We start from the raw sequence: 21,773 nt of genomic DNA on the forward strand, positions 1-21,773 counted from the left end.
CTACCCAAGGCCACGTAATCAGGCTGCAGACCCTGAAGACTCACATCTGGGTCTGCCTACGGCACCACCAGCTTACGCCCAACTCCAGGACACTCTAAGAGTGGGCAGGACGCCAGAGTTCCAGAACAGCTGTCCTACCGCCACAGGGCTTCCAAAACACTGGGCTGGAGCGAGGTGCTCTGCCGAGGTTCCTCGTGCTACACCTGGTTGGTGCCCCTGCCCCGAGCATCTGAGGGGCAGGGGAGAGGGATGGATGTCTGGATCCCATCAGCGGGGACATCTGGATTTCAGCTTAGGCAACTGGCCTAACCTCCCAAACAATTTTTTTTTTTCTAGAAGGTAAAAGCCACTCTGTTGTTTGTCTGGGGTGTGGTATACTCACCCTCATTTCTGTTGCCCCATGCGAACCAAGGGTTCCTTCCAAACATTCGTCAAACGGAGTATGCAATCTGGTTACTAACAACAAATGAGTCTTTACTTGTGACTTCCAGTTCTCCTTATGTCTGCGCGAGGCTGGGCTGGGCCGTGAAGGCCCACGTACTCTGCCAAGATCTGACTGCATCGTACTTCCAGCCCAGGCCTCAGATGTGCCCTAGACCAGAGCCTTCTGGAAGGACATGTCTGAGACATGTCTGAAAAAAGCAGAAAGGAAAAAACAGCAACAACAACAAAACCAAAAGGGTGCTGTCCATGAGATTTCGGGGTTTCCTTTTTCCAGAAGGATGGACGTAAACGCAGAACGAGTCCACTGGAACGAGTCCACTGGTGTGACTTTCCCGTTGGAGCAGCTGGCCGATGCCAAAATCCCACATCATATACCAAAGCTGACCTGCTCTCCATCACTGCTACAGTACCGACCAGGCCTTGGAATGACGAAGAGCCAAGGTTTACCACGCGGGAGGTTACCTGCCCAGGTGCCTTCCAGGCTCCTTTTTTGCTGCCTAGAAAAATAGAGGCGTTTTCATCTTCCTCACTATGCCCTATGGTGTGCCTGGGTGGCTCTAATCCATTCCTCCCGAGTCCCTAGACATCATTTTCTTTTACAAAGAAACAAAACACAGAAATCTGACCTGTGTATGATGCAGGCTGAGTTATAGCTTTCCCCTGGCACCTCTAACTGAAAGTGAAATTCCTTTAAAGTTGGGAAATTCATTGCAGTATTTTATGGTATTGATTTATTTTAAACTTGGCTGGCAGTTTTAAGGCCTGCCATGCCTCTGAATCCCAGAAATGCTGGAGGAGGTCTCCATTTCCTTTGATTCGGTAAGACCACAGAGGACTCACTAGTGGAAATGAAAGGAAGGGCTGCGATACTGTATGTTGCTGCCCTAGTTTATCAAGACAGCACCCTGGGCGTTCTCCCCAGGTCCTGGGTCCACAGCGCATCTCTGGTTGGGATTTCGCTATCAGAACTGTATCCTCTCCTCGCCAGCTGGGTCCTGTACCCAACAAAGCCTCGGTAAAGCTAAGGCGAGTTTCTGGCAAGCCCTGAGCTGTGACCTGCTCGCTTATCACCTGGTTTACAAGGTGCCTCTGAAGTTGCCTTTGGGAACTAGCTCAAGGTACCACCTCCTCCGGGAAGCCCCCCCCTCCACTCTCTCCAGGCTTCCTGTAGCTCTCCGGAGCCACAGCGACCACAACTGAGCACCCGTGTCTCATCCGCGCTGCCACACGGGTCAACCGCCAGGGGGCAACACTGGAGGCCATACGATCAACACCAAATGTGACGTGGCCCCATTGAGAGGCACCAAATGAGGACATCCTCTGGTTTAGTCAAGATTTAATAAATGCACTGGAAGTTTCGTCGGGGAGAAACCCAACAACCACTGCCATTTTGCTTTGGGTCCAGAGCCTCAACTGCCCAGGCTACTTCCGCTTTTACTTGGGACGGGTTTCCACCAGGATACCTGGCAGATGGAACGGGCAACAGGTTGCTTCGGGTCTCGTCAGAGCCCCTTCCGCACACTGGTGCCACAGACGGTTCTGGCACTCCCTCAGCGCAAGCGCCCTCCTGGCGGCCATCAGCGGCAGTGGGCTTCGGGTCTCCCACGGTCCAACCTTTGGCTAATTCTCACTTCTGCCTGCTCAGGTGGCCTCTGCCTACTGCTCCCCGACCCCTGGTTAGGTGGGTGCCTCCCGTCTCCCAGCCTCGCCTCCCCTGCCCACGTTGGAGGCCGCGGCGGTGTGACACAGGAGGCATCCGCACACAGGTGAGGTCACCCGAAGGGGCGGGGGGCGGCCAAGATCGGCTGTCAGACTGAACGCTGCCCACGGGCGGCACCGTGCACGAATGCCTTAGGGGTCGCCGGTGCGGTGCTGCTTGGAGAGGGACCCTGTCATCTGCCTGAAAACGTCAACCCATCGAAAGCCGCTTTTGAAGAGGCTGCAGGAAGCAGAATGGAGCAGTGAAACCTCCGGTCGGACACCCTGCTTTGAATCCTGGCTCTCAACACTTAGTAAAAGTGGTTCTCTGCTTCCTCAACTGCAGAAGGACGGCCGCCCGGGACAGGTACGCAGGTGCTATGGGCTGATTATATACAGTGTCCACTATAAAAAAGATGTGGAAAGTATTTAATTCAGAGGTGAGGACAAAGGACAAAACCTCTGCTCAACACCAGTCAGGGGCCCCTCAGAGCAGGTTTGGTAATCAGGGGCTATGATCGTTAGTAGGAGTGCCTGTGTCCTGGAGTGGGGGGCAGGAAATGGGACTTGGAAGGACCCCAACCATCAGGCAGGCCCGCTTACAGCTGGATGATTACAAAAGCGATTTTGCTGTGCGCTGCCCAAAGGGATGCCGTCTGGGCTCAGAGGAGCTAAGGATGCCAGGGAGGAGCAGAATGTGAGGAACAACAGCCCTGGGGCAGGCCTGTCCCCTCACTGAGGCTTTGATGTCCTGAGGAGCTTCAAGGGACAGATTATCCCCGGGGGCCACCAGCCCCATTACATAACCCACAGCTCAGCTTAGCTTCCTCCCGTTGATACAGCTGGAGCCGGAGCAGGGATGGCGACAGCAGGGGCAGAAGCCAGCCCCTCCCAGGGAACTGTCTGGTCTCACAAACACCAGCCTTTGTGACCCGGGGGAGCCTCCAGAAAACACGAGTGGACGGACCAGGCCCTGCGGCCTCCCTGTAAGCCGGTACCCAGGGCTGCCAGGTCCTCACGGTGAAGGCTGAGCTTTAATTTCCAGGGGAAAGGAGTAGTGAACCTTCTGGATCTTTGCTCCTGACCCCTGCACTCTTACGCAGCCCCGCAGTCCCGTGGAGTGCGAGCGGGGAGATTTCCATTTTACAGACGGGGGACTCAAGAGAGGCTCAAGACTATCAATCCTTTGATCCAAGGAGATCTATAAACACCCACTCAAATCTATTCCCCTTCCAGTGAGCTCTCAATTTTAATGTTTTTATTTATTTTTGAGACAGAGCATGAGCAGGGGAGGGGCAGAGAGAGAGAGAGGGAGACACAAACTCTGAAGCAGCCTCCAGGTCCTGAGCTGTCAGCACAGAGCCTGACGCGGGGCTCGAACTCCCAGACCGTGAGATCATGACCTGAGCTGAAGTCGGACGCTTAACCGACTGAGCCACCCAGGCACCCCTGAGCTCTCAATTTTAAATAAGACCCCCACTCTTTAAGGATCTAGGTCATCTACTTAGGGCAAGGATGGCGTCTCCCTCCTCCCATCCTCTCTTTGGAAGGGTCAAGGCTCCACCAGAGACTAAGTGGGATGAGCCTCTGGGGTGGGAGGAATCAAACGGACTCCAGTCCCCTCAGCAGCTAAGGCTTCACGGACAAAGTGTCCTTCTTATCCCTCTTTGGGCTACCTAGGTGTTCACCAGCACTCAGTGCTTTCCTGGAGAAGAAACTAGCCCCAACTAGAGACCTACTAGGTGCTCCTGGAGTACCCATATTACTCGTCTCAGCCTTCACTTGGTGCTCAACCGTTTGCCAAACACAATTACAAAGACCCATGATTTCAGGGCGCCTGGGTGGCTCAGCTGGTTAAGCATCCGGCTTCGGCTCAGGTCACGATCTCGCCATTTGTGAGTTTGAGCCCCGTGTCCGGCTCTGTGCTGACAGCTCAGAGCCTGGAGCCTGCTTCCGATTCTGTGTCTCCCTCTCTCTCTGCCCCTCCCCCACTTGCATTGTCCTTCTCTCTCTCAAAAATAAACATTAAAATAAAGAAAAATGCAAAGACCCATGATTTCCATAGATGATTCAATGAGGCAATACCCCATATCGGCTGACACCAGGGACTTAGACCTGGGTTTAAGTCTAGACTCAGCTCCAGACCAGCGGTGACCTTTGGGAAGTTACATGAAAAGAAATAAATGAAATAATGGTCAAAAACACTTGGCCCACGGACGGCCAGTGACTACCCCCATCCTGGCCACCTTCGGAACTGTCGCCCTCCTTCAAAACCTACCCCCTTAACCTTAACCTCCCACGCACAGGGTCTCCAGGTAGGGGTCCCATGGCCCGGAAGCTCAGTTTCATGTGTCTGCTTCCCACAGGGCCTGCAGTCCTGTGAGGGAAGGGCAGGGCTTATGTGCTCCTGGATTCACAGCTGGGGCAGGAAGTCACCCTCAACTGAGAGGGGACCCAAATGCCTATTTGTCCCAGGTTCCCAATTTTCCCCCTGACAACCTGTGTTTTAATTTACCCTCCAGGGATCCTGTTTTGGAAATTCAGCTGTTTAAAACGAACCACGTTAAGCATTTCTTTCCCATCTTTTAGTCTCCAGCATCACCACTGATTAACTGGACACTCAGAATGGGACACAATTTGGGTAAGATTCTGCCAAAAGCAAACAAATGATCTGAATAGATTTCTATAGCTCTGATGCGAGCGAACATGCTGTTGCCTGTTGGATGATCTGAAAAAGGTTGGGAATCTGCAGAAGACCGTGAGGGGCCCCGCCAGAGGTTGGGGGACCGTCCTCTCAAATCTCACAAAACAAGAAAAATCTGAAGCCCGGGTCAAAGGGTCAACTCAGGTCATCCAGCATGCGAGCCCAGAGCCACGTCTTTGGACCACAGGCCAAGGATAAATATATCCTTTATTACTTCAACAATAACTTAAGCCGGATTCTTTTTTCTCCGATGTTAGGCAGCTACCAAGATCACATATGGAACAAAGAGTATTTTCTATGACCCTTCAGGTCACAGCAACATCTGATTTCCTTCAGCAGGCCTGAGCCACCCGCTCCAAGTAAATGTCACTCAAGGGCCCTGGCTTCGTCCAGCCCTAGTAACCGAGGCTTGTATAGGAGACAGCAAACTTGGACACGAATGTGGATTCCCTCGTCTTACAGCACCCTCCCTGGTAACATGGGCGGTGGCACGCAGAACACCAGTCTGGCTTACCCACTTTGGGTAAGGTTTGTGGCCGGCTGGGAGGAAACATTAGGAATTATTAAACATCTTTAAAAAATGACAAATAAGGGAGCGATAAGACCCACCATTGAGTAATCTTTAAAAATAGAGAAGTTTTCTGGAACAAGCAATTGGACAGAGTTGCCTCTGAGCCCGGCTTTGTTTAAAAAAAAAAAAAAAAAAAAAAAGCAATCTGGTAATCCTCTGAGGCAAGGCTACTAAAAACCATGGTCTTCGGAGAGGAACAGAAGACAATACTTTCGCCTCGAGCCAAAGTGTGTATCTAAAATTTAGCATTGCACTTACATAGTTTACACAGGGCACTTGCACAACCTCTTGTGATTCCAGCCACCTCAACAAGAAATACCTATCTCATTTTATGGACAGTAAAACCTCAATAAGATAATTATGATCTACCCCATTTAATGGAGGATAAAATCCAGAGAGGTAAAATAACTTGCCCGAGGTCCCACAGCCAGGCAACCACAAAAACGGAACCACTTGGTCCCGGACGGTCCACCAGGCTCTTTTCAGAGGAGCCCTGTGTTGTCAACCCCAAGTGCATGCGTTCAGTGCTGCAGAGAGCTAAAGCCAGGGGGACTCTGACTTGGACATTACTCTGAAATCTACAACCCCAGATTACGGAGGCGGTTCTCCATCATGCCGGTACAGGGGACAAGAGTGTTGCCTACACGTGGTGGGAGTTTGAGCCACAACAGGTCTAATGGGAAAGCTGGCAAGGACTAAGGACACACGAGTTCCCTGTCTTCATTTGGGACCTTGAATAATTCCTTCTTTCTAGGTCTCCAGCTGCCCTCCACACAAAATTCCTCAGGGAGAGACATCTACACCCCCGGTTCTCCAAAGTGTGGTCTGGAGCGCGGGACTCCATGAAGCCAAACCTTTTCTTTTCATAGTAACACCGAGACACGTTTGCCTTTTTACTTTCCTCCTCTCTTGCATGTACCGTGGAGTTTTCTGGAGGTTATATGAGGAGGGACGTGGCACCAGGTTAAACATCAGAAGCAGACAGGAGAACCCAGCTGACTGTTAAGGCAGATGGTAAAAAGACTTGCAAGAATAGATAGAAAGCACGGCCACTCTACTAAATTTTTTTTTTGAAAATATTTTTCATAAACTATGATGCTTATGTTAAAGTGTAGCTGATTTTTATTCATTTGAAAAGAACATTTAAAACGCTTCTCACTTTTAATTGTTAATTCTGCCAGTATCCACAGATAGAACCCAAACCAGGACCTCTTTGGAGTCCTCAATTTCATGAGTGTAACCGAGCCTTTAAACCAAAAACTTGGAGAATCAATGGTCTCTTCTCTCACTGTCTCCAACTCCTCTCCTTTCATTTCCTCTCAAACCCACCCTCATCAGGGGTTCTCCCCATTATGCGCCACCAAAATTGCTGGTGAGCGCTAATGTCTTTCTTCCTGATCGCTGAAGCCCAAGGTCAATCCTCGGTCCGCCTCTCCCTCAACCCACCGCCACAAGGACCACAGCTGATTACTTCCCCCTCCTGATGTCTCATCTTCATCCGGCTTCCAGGACACCAGACCCAGGTCTCCTCTCTCTCTGGCTCCTTTCCTTCTCCCCAACCTCACTGTGGGATGGCCCAGAGCTCGGTCGCTCTTGGAAATCACTATGCCCGCTGTGGTGCCTTGGCAGTCTCTAAATTTGTTATTTCTAGACCAGATCTCACCCCTGAACCCCAGACTCCTCTAGTTACCTGTCCCACCTCTGTGCCTGGATTCCACTTAGGCATTCCAAACTTTCACACGACAGCAAAGCCTAACTTTCTCCAGCCAAACCTCTTCCTCTCAATGCCCCTCCCATCTCATTTGGTGGCAACTCCATCCTTCCAAAGGCTTCCAAGGCCAGAAACCTCTAAGTCATCCTGGATCCCTTTCTCTTGTACCATTTGCTCCAGCAGGAAATTGTTGGCTGACTCCAAAACTCATCCCCAATCCAATCTCCCCTCCCTGGCTCCATGGTTCCAAGAAGGACATACCCAGGACTTCCCATCTTACCCAGGCACAAAACCCCAAATCCTTACAATGGCCTCCAAGGCCTATCCTAGTTGACTCCCAGTCACCTTTCTTGCTTCTTTTCGTACATTCCCCTCCCTGCTCTGTCCAGCTTCTGAGCCTTTATACTGACTGCTCCCTGTCTGGGATGCTTCCCCCCCCCCCGCCGAAATCCTCATGACTCACTCCCTCCACTCCTAACCTTTACTCAAATGTCATTGTCTCGAGAGACCCACCCCGATCTCTTCCACTGAAAAGTACACCTCTACTCTCCACCTCTCAGTAGTCTGATGTCCCTTGTCCTGCTCTAAGGCCCCCAGAGTACTGAGTATTTTCAAACATATTACTTATAAGTCCATCTCCCCAACAGAATATAAGCTCCACGACTGCCGAGAATATATGTCTAGTTTATCTACTGACGTATCTTTTGTGCCAAAGAGTCCTGGGCAAATAGTTTCCCAACAGTATGTTGAATATGTGGAATTAGCTTCTCCGTCTATAAAACTTAAGTGGGGAGCAGGGGGAGGCTGCACAATAGTCCATCCCAACTCAAGCCTCTGATCCCTGAACTGGCCAGATACAGCTCACAACTATTGTCCTCACCAGCAGTCAGAGCCTGGGGCACTTTGCAGGGCTATGTGCCCCATCTTATCTTATGTCAAGGTCATCTATTTCTCCTACCTGAAGGAATCACCCCTATAGGAGCTAAAACTGTGCCCTGCAAAATAGCACAAATCCCAACCGGGGCTGTGCAAATGGAGCCCCGATCTCAATCAGTTGCGACAACCCCACGATTCTAACCCACATTCAGGTCTCTCTTCCAATGACAACCGTCATCTTACTCCAGGGCAAACTTGAATTCCAAGAGCTTTTTTATAAGCGGAAGGGAGATGTGACGGCGTGAAATACGACGAAACTTGGTCTAGCCAACCCTTTTTGGGCTCTGACCCGGCACTGTCTCCTACTGAGCTTTAGGGAACACTCTTTCTCGGTGGGCAGTGGGGACGAACTGGCCTGGCATCTGGAAAGTGCTCAGGGGTTTTGGAAAGGATTAACCTGGTGACTCAATCCAGAAGTTCACGGAGAACACTACAGATGTGACCAGGCTCAACTCGGCACTCACCGCCACCTACTAGCACTCTGAGGGTGATGAAGGGGAAGGAAGGGACTAAGAACCAACCCGGGTGACCGACGGCTCTGTGCCCAATGTGACCCCTGGGATTAGCACCACCCCTCATCGCCTCATCTCAAGGATTCAGTGAATTTAAGAGGAGCTTGTTTCCAACCTGCCCTCGTAAGAAAAAGAAGGTAGGAGGGAGGGAGAAATACACCTACAACTTAAATTAGGACGGTGGAGAAATGACTTAACCCCCTGTGGAGTCGCAAAGGTGAACCAAAATGCTACTGTGTCCCGCCTCGCGTATCTGGCGGTCGACGTTCTTTTCCCTTCCCACAAAAGTAGGCTGGCCGATGTGAGCTTAATTCACATCTGACCAAAGGAGCTCCTTGTGCTTCCACATCCGGCCAGCTGTCCTGCCAACCGCCTGCCCTGAAGACCCAGGCACCGTTCCATCCTCACGGCTACTCAATTTCAGGTTCACTGACATCCCTCATGGTGGGAATAAACTAATTGGTCCGTCTGGTCTCCCAGGCTCCAGGTCAACTCAACTCGCACGTGCCAGAAGTTCTTAATTGCTGCACTGCTCTGCTCCGCGGGTGGCTCCCAGATGCCTACTAAGTCAAGGTCAAATTCCAGGGTCCCTGGTGCCACCTGATTTCTGATTTCATTTCCCTCGCTCACACCTCAGACTCTGGTCCAGGTGAACTCCCACTGCCACTGCTGGTACCCTGGGATTTGCCACCTCAGCTCCGTCTGCTCTCCTGGCAGGTCACAGTCTCTCTGGTTACCACCGGTCTGCTGTCTCCGCGACCCCAAACCAGGGAAGATACTCAAAGGCGCCAGGCTGCCTGTCTTCAGGTCCTCTGCAGAGGCTAGTCCTTTTCCCTGCAATGCTCCCCTGACCCCCAATTCCCCAACTCCCCTAAAAGGCTCATTTCCCTTCCTATCAGTTCTCCTTTGTGGTAAAGCAACTATGGTAAGTACCGATCAATGTTTCTCTCCCCAACTAAGCTGCAGAATTCATGGGGATGGGGCCATTTTCTGAATTTGCTGACCACTGCTACCCCAGGGCCCAGCACAGCACTCAAACGAAAGCCCGAATCAATCTCCTTAAATAAGCAAAGACTTCCACATAAGACTATTCACTCGCACGTCATTTACAGTTATCTAAAATGGAGAAAACCCATCAGATGCCTAAAGCAGGGGAAAGGTTACGTTATGGCACATGTAACGGAATGCCAATGTTGGAAAACTGTACTTTCAAAGGATCACATGGGGAAATGCTCAGATTAGCGCCGAAAGGGCAGGAAACAAAGCGGTGCCTAAATATAGCACGCTCTAAACCGTGCAGAATTGCACGTGTGACCAGGAGGGATACCATCAGGGGTAGCATGTATTCTCTGAAAAACACTGTCCGTACCTCTTTTGCACATTTATTGATCGATGGATGAGGAAAAGGGATTTCTAAAAACCTTGAGACTCCACTCAAATGCAACGTCCACTTGGAAAACCTCGCTAGACTTTCGGGCTCTTTCTTCCTCCACCCCACAGATCTCCTCCTCGTGACCTGTGGGGGGGGGGGGTGGGGGCAGTGGGGGGGGGTGTCTCTGATCACAAGCACTTTGTGGTCTTTAACCCTACAATCTGCCCCTCCCCCCACCCCCCCCCCCCCCCAACGCCACAGGGCTCCCTCAAGGGCCCAGGATGAAGGATCCAGTCCAGGAAGTGTGCATGCAGAGCAGAGCAAAAAGAGTACACTCACCTAGTTTAAAAACACTCAAGATGCTTTGCCCTGAATTTTAAGCAGCACATGTGACCTGGTCCATTCTGGTTTCAAGTTCAAAGGCATCAGGCCGGTCCTGTGGGTTAGCAGCTAACATATCTTTCAAGAGCTGCTTGATCCCCTCAGACATGGAAGTCCTGCGTTTCTGGGGGATGTGCAACTCCATCTTTGGGTTTTCTAGCAGCGCCTCGCCAACAGGGACGATTTCAGTCCCCTGTTTGATATAGGTCCCCAGGAGCTCCTTCTTGGTCTCAGAGTCAATAAAAGTGATTCTTTCTATCATTGCCCAGATGATAATGCCCAGGGCAAAGATGTCGGCCTTGGCTGTGTAGTGTCCCTCCCAGACTTCGGGGGCCATGTAGAAGTCTGAGCCGCAGGCTGAGGACAGCCAGTATTTATTCACATTCACATTTTTGTTGTCTTGATGGCCCTCTTTTCCTCGGGGGGCTAACCCAGCACAGACCTTGCTTAGTCCAAAGTCTGCCACCTTGAGGATGGGGGTGCCAGACCGCTCCGTGATGAGGATGTTGTCTGGCTTTAGGTCCCTGTGCACGATGTGGTTTTTGTGCAGGAAGGCAATGGCGCTCGTGAGCTGTAGCATGAAGCTTTTGTTGGTAGCTGGGTCCGGCCTCCGGGACAGGACGTACTGATTCAGGTCTCCACCTTCACAGAACTCCATGACAAACCAGAGATAGCAGGGCTCCTCAGCGTAACCCAGGATCCTTTCTCCTAAATCAAAGAAGACCGGAAAGAACTTGAGTGCCATGGACACATTCGCGTCACCGGTAAGGCGGCAGGCACGCGGCTCGGTAAGGGAAGAGTGACACTGGTGACAACGCTCCGGTCCAAGAGGACCCGCCAAACTGGCACTGAGCCAACACTGCACAAGCAGGCCCATCTCTAAGCACGCAGGAGGAAATCAGGGTCAACAAGGTAGGAGCGGCACGGGCTGCAGGGGCGGGTGTTAGACACCTGGCTCTGGAATCACCTGGCGCCTGGGTACCAAGGGGCTTACTGCTGGCTGGTTGGATGAATAACCAGGAGGCAACTGCCCTCGGTCCACTTGTCCAAGTTTGCTTCCGCTGCTTCACCTGTAAACGGCCACATGTAATCACTCGCAGAATACCTATACCGGCACCTGCCATTCAATTCGGTATTCACCACCGCCCAGGAGGTGGGAGGAAATAGCCCCATCTTACAAGATGAAGAATCTGAGGCTCACAGAGACTTAAGAGTCCAGGGACTCAAATGCGTGACTAGGAAGCCATGGTATCTCATTACCGTGCCTCCAGACAGCAGCACGCCCCCACAGCTTGCGGGGCTGCGGGCCAGACAAGGGCAAGTGTGCACGGAGGCCATCAACGGTCTGCTCATCCACTCCAAGCGAAGGACCTTTCCCCCCACCCCGCTCTCCTATAACCGGTGAGTCTCTTGTCAATGCACTTAGAATGGCACCACGATTTCATTTCAGAGGCATACTCCAACCAGAGTTTCCTGCTCACCCACATCTGCCCAGCACAAGCTAGTTATAGAACAGGCCCCTGTCTCCATAAAGTTTAGCTTCAGGGAGATAACAGGTATCTAGAACGGCAAGCATCTTAAGCATCTGCATCGAGGTCAGCTTTTACGAACAGGGAAGGGTGGGTGGGAGTTGCCAGATCTGGGAGTCAGGAGGGAGGCGGAAGACTGGAGTTACACCTAAAGGACAGGCAGATCAGTGGGGATAAGCAAGAGAATTCTAGGCTGCGAGACAGGATGGATAATGGAACACAGGAACAAATGGACCAGAGGCGTAAACAGGAAGTCTGGAGGAACAGTGGGGTCCAAAGTAGACGTAGGGGTTAGAATCAAACTGTGTCGGCCGGAAACTCCGGCTCTGCCTTTCCAGAAGTCTTTCCTTTGGACCCAAAGAAACTCCAGGAAAGTTGGTGATTGGCATCTACCAACAAATCCCAATGTTCTTTATAAAGCAATAAATGGCACATGGGAGTCCTTTGGTGGAAGTTACTTGAGGACTGGAACTGCCCCCAGAGTCTAAAGAGGCAGATGGCTTATGTTGCTGATGAAAAGGCTGGGCCCACGGGGGGTGGGCATATGGGTCATTCATGATTGAGCCAATGCCCGAAGATAGTCCTCAGATCCCTACCAGTGTCCCCATTCCCCCGGAAAGCAAGAGTCACACCTCTTCATGCAGCCTCCACCAAGGCAGAGTCCTCCAGAAGCTGCCACTCTGGGAGCTCTAGGGTGAGGCAAGACCGATAGATGAACAAGGCAAAAGCTCTAGGTTTTTGACCACGATCTGTCAGACCACACTTCCCCTGTAATTATATAATTTGTTTAGATTACTCACAATCAAAGCAATACAGGTAGAACCAGTTTAGGGCAGATGGGTGTTGTTGCTGTTATTATTTTTTTTAATTAGCTTGTTCCCACCTCCTCATCCTCTTTCTAGGTCACTGGCTCTGGTGGGCTGAGGTTCTTTATCTGAAAACACTGCAAGATGATGCAGTGATCTGAAGCCCAAATCAATCCAGGCTCCAGAGTAAAGACTCATAAAAAGGAGGGCAAGAAAGGTTTACTGGTGGTACAGCCAGAAAGGAAGCGATTAAAAAGCCATCAAATTCCCTCGGCAAGGGCGACCATCAGAAAACAGTGAAACTTTTTCACTGAAAGTGGGGAAATAGAGGGTGGGGAATGGTGATTACTTTATATACAAAGTTGGTAACCACGGAAACTAAAGGCAAAAGAAAACAAGTCGGCAAAACAGACTACACTGTAGGTCCAGGTTGGAAGAACCCGGGGGGGGGGGGGGGGGGGGGGGGGAGAAGGGTACGTAAGTGTCCTAAGCAGGGAATGGGGGGTAGGGAAGGGGGGTAGACGGGCCCCAGGACTGAAAAGCTAGCACTGGGGGAATGATCCAAGCCCAGAAGGTGCTACAGGGGGGCTGCTGGATGAGAGGTCAGGATGAAGCAGTCTCAGAATCAGACACAGATGGCATCAGCGAGCATGACAGAATGGAAAACTGGGGAAGGCGGCTACTTGTCCCAGATGCAAGAAGCCATTTCCCTGCACAGGCACGGGGCCGTGGGCTCCTTTCGTAAGAAAACCACAGCATGTGTTTTCATGCAGGAATCCCCAGCTACCTACTCATAAACATAAGACAGGCATGTGAGAATTCCAGTCCTTTCCTCCGGGAAGACTGCCTACCTGAGCCCCTACCTACCTCACAGCAAGAGGGAGGAGGGAGGGCACAGGGCACTTGATGCATTTTTGTGGAGATGCAAGGCCGGGCAAAGAAATGGGAAGGGTTAGGAGGGGAGACTTAGAAGATGAGGAGTCTGGTTTAGACACCAGCTCTGCCCACTGGTTAACTAGGTGGTTCATTAGTTCAATGGAAAATAAGGAGGGCCAGAGATACCATGGAAAGATGGCTAGAACCGTGGGCAAAGGTTGGGAGAGATGGCCGAACCCCTCTGAGCCTCTGCCTCGTCTGCCAAACGAGAGGGACACCTACACCACATATTCCTGGGAGTTAAGTCTCAGGCAAAAAATACACTTCGCAGAGCCTAAGATACTTTGGGGAAAGGACATCCTAACCATCAGTAACATCCCTCCTGGGCCTCAGCCAAGTCCGAGGAAGCCACCGATTCCAACAACCCCGGTGCTGTAGGCCAGAGTGAAGCTCCCACATGTTAGGACCCTGGAATCAGAAAATGAAAAGTGGAAGATTCTGTCGTGTTGCTCAGGTTCTTACGAGCCAAACCCATGTTCTAGCCAGACCAGACGGTTTTGAGGTGCTCTCTCCCTATAAGACCTCCCCTCTTCCCAGGTCTCTGCAGGTGCATCTGAATGCGTACCTTTGGGTCCTGCCTGAATGCCAACCGACTGGATGCCTGCCTGATCCCCCAGTAACTTCCTTCTTCCCACCAGCCACCGCCCTAGCCTTGTAATTTACCAGCCCTAGCCTTGTAATTTACCAAGGTGACTGCACACCGCGAAGGAAAAAGGCTCAAACCTCCAGGGATTACCAAGCACGGATTCCCGGAGACACATTGCTGGGGTCCACCAGTCAGCAGGGGGCTCATGAAGGTCAGGTGATCCAAGGGAGCTTCGGCGCCCGTCCATCTCCCGGCGGGCCCAGCGGTCACCAAGCCACCCCATGCTTATCCCCAATTTCAAGATGTATAAGTGGAATACACATGCGCCATCTAGTAGAAACCCCACATGAAGCTTACAGCTCTTTGAATGGATAGAAACGAAAGTAAATTTTATAATTCCTTTGGTGCAGCCTGACAGTTCTGTAAGGTGAGGAGTTAAAAATTTAGCTTCCCCAAGGCGGGAGAAAAGACTGGTACCTGGAACTGTTCAGGATTTGGGAGAGGCCACTGGCCTCTGGGTCCCAGGCACCATTTAAACGTCAACGTGGGAGCGGTCTCATCTCTCCGACACTGTTTTATAAGGTGGGGGAAACTAAGAGGAAGGTTAAGTAACTTGCCCAAGATCCCCGAAATGACTGGTTGGGTAAGATGTGAACCTCCATTGCCAACTCCTTCCACCACCCAAGGCTGTCGCCTGGGTCCCAAGAAATGCAGCTTGATTAAAGCGAGACAGGCCCACTTTCAGGATAGTTTGGTTACCTTCCCCTCAAGGCCAACAGCCAGGAGACCACAACATAAACTCTACGTCAAAATGTATGCTAAGCCACAGCTCACGGGTGAGAAAATGGGAGGGGAAAAAAAAGTCAAGCAGGTGTCTCCTATCTCATTACTCAGGGGAATAGGTACTGTTGGCCTCTCCCAACAAAAATGGGGCCTGCTTTGTTCAGAGACTTGAGGCCAGTAGGCTCAGCATAAGGATAAGTCAGCGTGAGCTTTGGGACAGCAGCAACCTTCTAGAAAGGGACACAAAATCCCCAGGGATTTAGAAGCCTCTACCCAAAGCTGCCTCCAGAAGTTGGATCTCCTTGCTCTAGTCCATTCCATTTAAACATTTCCTGGGCACACACTGCTGGTCAGACACCGGCCCTGAGATAACCAGTGGTCTCTGCCCTCGCAAGGGATTCTGGTCTTTCGATGCAGAATGACCAACCGCAGCTAAGAGAGCAAGGAATAGGCCACAGTTGTGCCCGAGGAAGCGGGAAGGGTGGTTAGGAGAGAAGAAAGGCAGGCTGCAATCACTCAAGAGCGACCCCTGAGCTGGGTCTCCAAGGATGCAGATGAACACACCGCACAGGGCGGGTGTGAGCTTGCAGCGAGGGACCCAAGTAATCTGGGGGTCAACGCAGAAAACAGAGGAGGAGGTGGGCAGCAATGAGGCTGGGAAGGATGCCTGAGTTGGGTCAGAAGAACCGGTGTCTGGCCCACTGAAGGATTTGAACTTCGGCTCTAAGAAACAGGCAGTAAAGGGGCGTCTGGGTGGCTCAGTCGGTCGGGCGACTGACTTCGGCTCAGGTCATGATCTCGCAGTCTGTGAGTTCGAGCCCCGCGTCGGGCTCTGTGCTGACAGCTCGGAGCCCAGAGCCTGCTTCGGATTCTGTGTCTCCCTTTCTCTCTGCCCCTCCCCTGCTCATGCTCTGTCTCAAAAATAAATAAAAACATTAAAAAAAAAAAAAAAAAAAAAGAAATGGGCCATAAAAGTTGTTGGCATATTTTAGAAGGATATACTGCTTCCTGAATCTTAAGTCACTGATTTGGAGACATACCGTTTACGTTAAGACGTACAGGCTGCTGACAACCCTACCACACGCGACTGTTGAAGCTGGGTTCTGACCGCCAAGATGGCAGGGGAGGGGAGAGAAGGGCACAGAGGGGGAGAGGGGGAGAGGGGGAGAGGGGGAGAGGGGGAGAGGGGGAGGTCTCGGGAGGTTTAGAATCAACAGAACTTAGGAATATCACCCGTCCTCCGTGATGGAAAGGAAGAACTGAGAGAGAGCTCTGGCCAACCCTCTTCTTACTCCGAACCCCTATCTACTTAGACCATAACTGTATCCCCATTTCCGGGTGAGGACACTAAGGCTCACGATTACATTACTTGCCTGTGGTCTCACAGCTAGTAAGAGGCAGGGCCCAGTCTCTACAGCCTGGATTCCTTTTTAAGTTTAGTTTTGAGGGAGAGAGAAAGACAGAGTACGCGTGGGGGAGGGGCAGAGAGAGAAAGAGAAAGAGAAAGAGAGAGAGAGAGAGAGAGAGACAGACAGACAGACAGACAGACACAGAATCTGACGCAGGCTCCGGGGCCCGAGCTGAATGGAACCCCTAGCCGTTCTACACCCCTTGTGATGCAAGGTCCCTGTTAAGTTCAGGAACGTATGCCCCCAAGGAGTTTAACGTTCACCAAGTCCCCAGTGTTGATAGCCAACTACGCAATTTTCAGCGGAGCACTAATTAGGATTTTGACAAGTCTTCAAGATGCTCCATCCTTGCGACATAAAAAAATCTCACTCTAGGAATTTATTTTAAGAAAAACAAGAGCCCAAGAAGGGTTAGTGGATGATTATGGTATTGCCGCTTAGCTGAATGCTTTCAAGGGTCGTGTTATACTTCTAATTTACTTAAATAAGTCAAAAGAGGAGGTCACATACCATGTCCGATGCCAAGTTTAATACAAAATTTTAAAAATAGAAAATTATAATTTTTTCTAAGAAAAAGGGTTAGGAAAAAAAAAAAAAATCAAGAAAGATGAACTCCCAGTCTCAATGACCTTGGGCTGTGTCAGGTTACTATAAGGAGGCTGGGTCCAGTATCAACACACAGGGTGTGTTCCAAGTACTTCACAAGATTAGTCAAATGTCATTGTGCTCTGGACAATCAACCCCTGATGGTGGCTGCCAAGACAAGACACAGCATCCTACAGAGGCCAAGAGGCCAAGAACCCAAGAAGCCGCAGGCCTAACAGAAAAGGACAAGGGCTGTGGAGCCAGCCAGGCCCAGGGTCGACGCCCCCACTCTTCCACTTACATGGCTATGTAACCTCTGGGCGAGTAAGACCCTATGGGTTGGTTTCATTTCCATCAGCTGGGAGACCTCTACCTCCTGAGGCTATTGGAAGGCTTAACTGTGACACAGGAAGCATTCTGCATGGTACCTGGATGCCAGAACAGACAACTACTGGGCGTTAATTATGTTTCTGTGTCTGGACACCACTGGTGGCCCTCTGAGGGTCATAAGGCAGCGTGTCAAGGATGCGGAGATTGGAAAGAGCATCGGGATGTAAATCTACAGCTGACCCTTCGCTGGTAGTACTGGACGAGTTACTTGACCTTCACAGATCCGGATTTTTCCACATAGGAGACCCGGCTACAAACACACACACTTGCAAGTGGGAGGATTAAAGGAGACAAGGAGCATGAAAATACTGAGGCCGGCTCTTAGTTCTAGAACATTAGAGGGGTCTTGTTAGAATGCAGACTCCACCAGCCAGGCAGGGAGTGGGAAATAACCCTTGGCGGCCAACTCCTTCCTCTCTCCACCCGTGAGGGCCTTACCGCTTCCCCACGCCTCACCTCTTGCCAAGATTGCTTCTGTTTACCCTTTCACAGCTCCTCCTTCCCTCCCCTAAACACAGTCCACCTTCCTGGCCGCCACTCAGCTAGAGCACCACTCACAGGCCATCCTGAGGTAACCTCTGCTGTGCTCTGTTTATCTCCTCCATTAGACTGGGCACTCATGGCGGAAGGAAACCAAGCCTCTGGCCTCCTCACGGTGCGCCTCACACACAGTAGGTGCTCAGTAATTGGGCGAAATGAAGCCAGATGAGAACTGTGAGAGGCTTACAACAACAGCAAGGCAAGTTCCAGTAGGAAGCATGCAGAATATGTACATTAAAGACAACTAGGTAAGGGTCCAGAATTCTGGAGTCACTAAGGACTCTACCAAAGGCCAAATCGGAGTTGAAAGTGAACGGATGTTTTATAGGGGGTTGAGCAATTCTTAGGAATTTCCACTATAAAAAGCCTACCCAGTGCAACTCAATTAGCCAAAACTCTCGATTAAGCAAGGGCTGTTCCCGTCTCCCGAGGCCGATATCTACAATTCCCAGTGCACACAGAAGGCAGTCAGTAGTGAGGGAAGTCTGCGTGGTTGTCTCCGGACGTTCAAGAGCAGACCAGAAGGGAGGTAACAGGTCCCCGGCAGCTGAGACACAGGGGAGGCCCCAGTAGAAATCAGCAGTGCCAAGTACTGATTAGTACATAATTAAAAACAAACAGTAGCCATTAGTTTCGGAGTAAAATGTGATTATGCCCATTTAACCACCAAGAAAAACAGAAGCGCACCCAGAACTTAAGCCACCTGTCCCAAGAGCGCGGCACAGCTGGTCAGGAGAATGGAGTCGAGCCCTAACGCCCGTGCTTGGTTATTTGCTTGGCTGTTTTTTTTTCTTTACACTGCGCAAGTTCACAAACTTCAGTCTCCCCACTGGTAAAACAGGGGTAATTGCAGGACTCACTTCTACACTAGAGAATTCAGAGTTGCTTTCTAGGGGTCTGGCCTAAGGTTTTCCTAGGCACTCAACAGGCTGGGGCGGCTAAGACCCTGGTTTCCCATCCCACAGGATCTCTGGCCTCAACTTACTTATTATCTAGTCTACCTTGTCTGTTTCCCCCGTGTCTCCCCACTCCAGAGGGAACCTCTGCCGTTTGCTAGGCTACCCATCACTCATGACCTTGAATTGCGGTCACTTGGGCCTGTGTCTTCTGCACGCCCCATGGAGGGAACTTTGCAAAGCCTCTCCCAATGCAGTGCCTGACTGACTCACCGTCACCACTGGGCATAGATGCACAGCCAAGACTTCCCAAGGACCTAGATGCCCGCCCCTGGGAAGCCACCTAAAGATCTCTTGATACAGTAAACATGAAAGTTGGTGAAGCAGAACTTGTGTCTTACCAAGACGGGATAAGCCAGACCCCCAGCTTTTCCAAACTTATTTGGTTTAACAAGCCTTGGGTTCGTCCTGGAGATTATATATTATATATAAAAATATATATATTTATAAATATATAAATTTATAAATATAAATTTATAAATATAAATTTATTCATTTATAAATATAAAATTCATTTATAAATATAAAATTCATTTATAAATATAAATTTATTTATTTACATATATAAATTATATATATATAAATTTATATAGGTAAATATAAATATTTATATATACATCACTTGTTGCTGTTTGTCAGAAGGATCAGCATGTGCTTTAGAGTGTGCCAGAATTTGAGTTTAGGTTGACAGTGAGTCTTAAGTCTTAGACTTGTCTGCCGTCTTCTAAGCGGCAGCCACCTTGAACTTAAGTTTTAGGTGCATTTGGGACAGGGTCCTTTGGCAATGGAAACAGGGGATAAAAGCAAGCTGTTGATGTTTTAACTCCTGTTTTTTGTGAAAAGTACTAAAAAAGCTAAACAAAGACATCAGCTCATCAGCCAAATAATTTACAGGATTGTTAATCTGGTTTAAAAAAGCCTAGGAGGCTGGTTTGAATGCTACCACTAACTCTGTAGGGGGGCAAATCCTCATTTCTAGGCTTGTTTCCGTCCACTGACTCTGAAACTTCTGTTCTCTACTTAACACAGAGACTTGTTTGGTCCATGTTCAGAGAGAAGGGAACGACATAAGACATAGAAGCTACCAAAAAAAGTTGGACAGAACCAAGAACTACATTAAGTTTCTCTTTTCGACATTGGATTTATAGGTCAAATGATTAAGACTATAGAGATGGCTACTGTGTATTCACGAGACAGCAGATACTGAAGAGGGAAAAAACCCAAACTATTCTCTATTTGGCCCAACTGTGAAATAAATCCCCTTTCTTTATCTACACGGTCCTACGCATCCTTCTTTCAAGCCTACCTTCTCTGCCAACTCCTGGCTAACTCTAGATTATCATTCCTGTTAATCCTGTGCAACACTCTGTAGAAAGCCCTCGTTAACCAACTTACCTTTTCCTCAGGTGACCCTGATTAGCACTTAAAGTCTCCTACAGGTCCTCAAACTTTCCCAGTTTAGGTTGCTTTGGGGGCAAAGACTGTCTTTCCCCCACCCCCCTAATCCCCAGAAATGCTACTATGGGGACTAAGTAAAATTATGTAGATTTGGTTCAATTGAGGCTTTAAAATCAGATTAACACTTTTTTGGCCTATTTCAAAATTAGTCTAAATTGCAGGAGACTGGGCAAAAGGTGACCGCAGAAGAGTTTGTTTAATGACAGGGTTGAACCAGATTATCTGTAAGATTCCTTCCAGGTCGGACATTTCTGAGTGATAACAGCATACTGCAGCGCCCCAGGGCAGTTTAAGACTGCAAATTTTGGAAGCTGAAGGCAAGGAAAGCTTAACCTAGAGTAAAGTGGGCCTTTTTGTTCTTTACTTTAATACTAATAGCAGAAAACAATGCCTATTTACAGCTTGCTAAATTTACATTTGACATGTAAATGTCAATGTTAGTTTCAACAGCTAGGTTGTCTACATTTCCTTTATTGCTCTGAGCCCAGAGGGTTACCCGACCCACAGTAGAGGCTCCCACACTTTATAGAAGATTCCCTACAACTGAAAGGGACAATTAAAGTGTGTGCCCTAAAGCAAAATTAATTTCCTTTCTCTAGACCGGTTTTAATTCACACAAAGAGGTAGAAAATACCAGTTTTTCCCTCCACCTGGTGTTATGGACAACGCAGACAACAGGATGGGTTCCATGGTCAGACAAGTTTTTCAGAAACTTGAACAAGAACACAGTGAATCTCGGGGCGCCTGGGTGGCTCAGTCGGTTAAGCCTCTGACTTCGGCTCAGGTCACGATCTCGCGGTCTGTGAGTTCGAGCCCCGCATCGGGCTCTGTGCTGACAGCTCAGAGCCTGGAGCCTGTTTCAGATTCTGTGTCTCCCTCTCTCTGTGACCCTCCCCCGTTCATGCTCTGTCTCTCTCTGTCTCAAAAAAAATAAAAAATAAATAAATAAAAAAAAAAAAAAAAAAAAAAAGAACACAGTGAATCTCAAAAGGGATGATGACAGAGAATTCAAAGTGTGGACTGAACTTGCTGAGGCTGCTAGCTCCTCCTGACCTGAGCACTTAGGGACATTCCCAGAGTGCACCGCAAGCTTCAGGACATAGGCACACTTATCTTACGGATAGAGGAATGCTCCCCACAGGTTTTAAACAACTTGTTGTAGGTCTCATGTAGTCAGTTCAGACAAGCCAGGACTGAAAGCGAGCCTAACGCCAAAGTCTATGGTATTAACCACCAGACTAGGCTGCGGCCGTTTACCATGGAATTTTGACAAATCCGACATGCGAGAGAATTCGAACAGTATCTATAGGCAAGGAGAGGAAGTCAAGACTCCACACCCAGGTGGAAACTTCGAGACTGGCGTTGCTGAACTGAGGGTAGAAGGGGACCACTGGCAAAGTGTGAAATCCCACATCCCAAGGCAGTCCTGTATTATGGAAATCCAGACTATCCAGGGGAGAAGACAG

General features: G+C 49.9%; 1 protein-coding gene across 4 annotated transcripts in view; it reads right to left on the reverse strand.

Annotated features, from left to right (window-relative positions):
- The window catches only part of STK35 (serine/threonine kinase 35), a 44,217-nt gene that overhangs the window by 19,335 nt on the left and 3,109 nt on the right, over nucleotides 1–21,773 (reverse strand). For 3 of the 4 annotated variants that reach the window (XR_009248889.1, XM_058685104.1, XM_058685106.1), the window contains exon 3: nucleotides 10,288–11,037. Coding sequence is in view for 3 of the 4 variants with exons in the window: in XM_058685104.1 (XP_058541087.1) it covers nucleotides 10,325–11,037 (713 nt within the window). In the remaining variant the exon portion in view is untranslated. Of the gene's footprint in view, nucleotides 1–9,945; nucleotides 10,093–10,287; nucleotides 11,038–21,773 lie in introns of those variants that run through there. The other variant, XM_058685105.1, reaches the window with a different exon arrangement.

Source organism: Neofelis nebulosa, chromosome 9 (assembly GCF_028018385.1).
Source record: "Neofelis nebulosa isolate mNeoNeb1 chromosome 9, mNeoNeb1.pri, whole genome shotgun sequence".
Classification (NCBI taxonomy): Eukaryota; Metazoa; Chordata; class Mammalia; order Carnivora; family Felidae; genus Neofelis; species Neofelis nebulosa.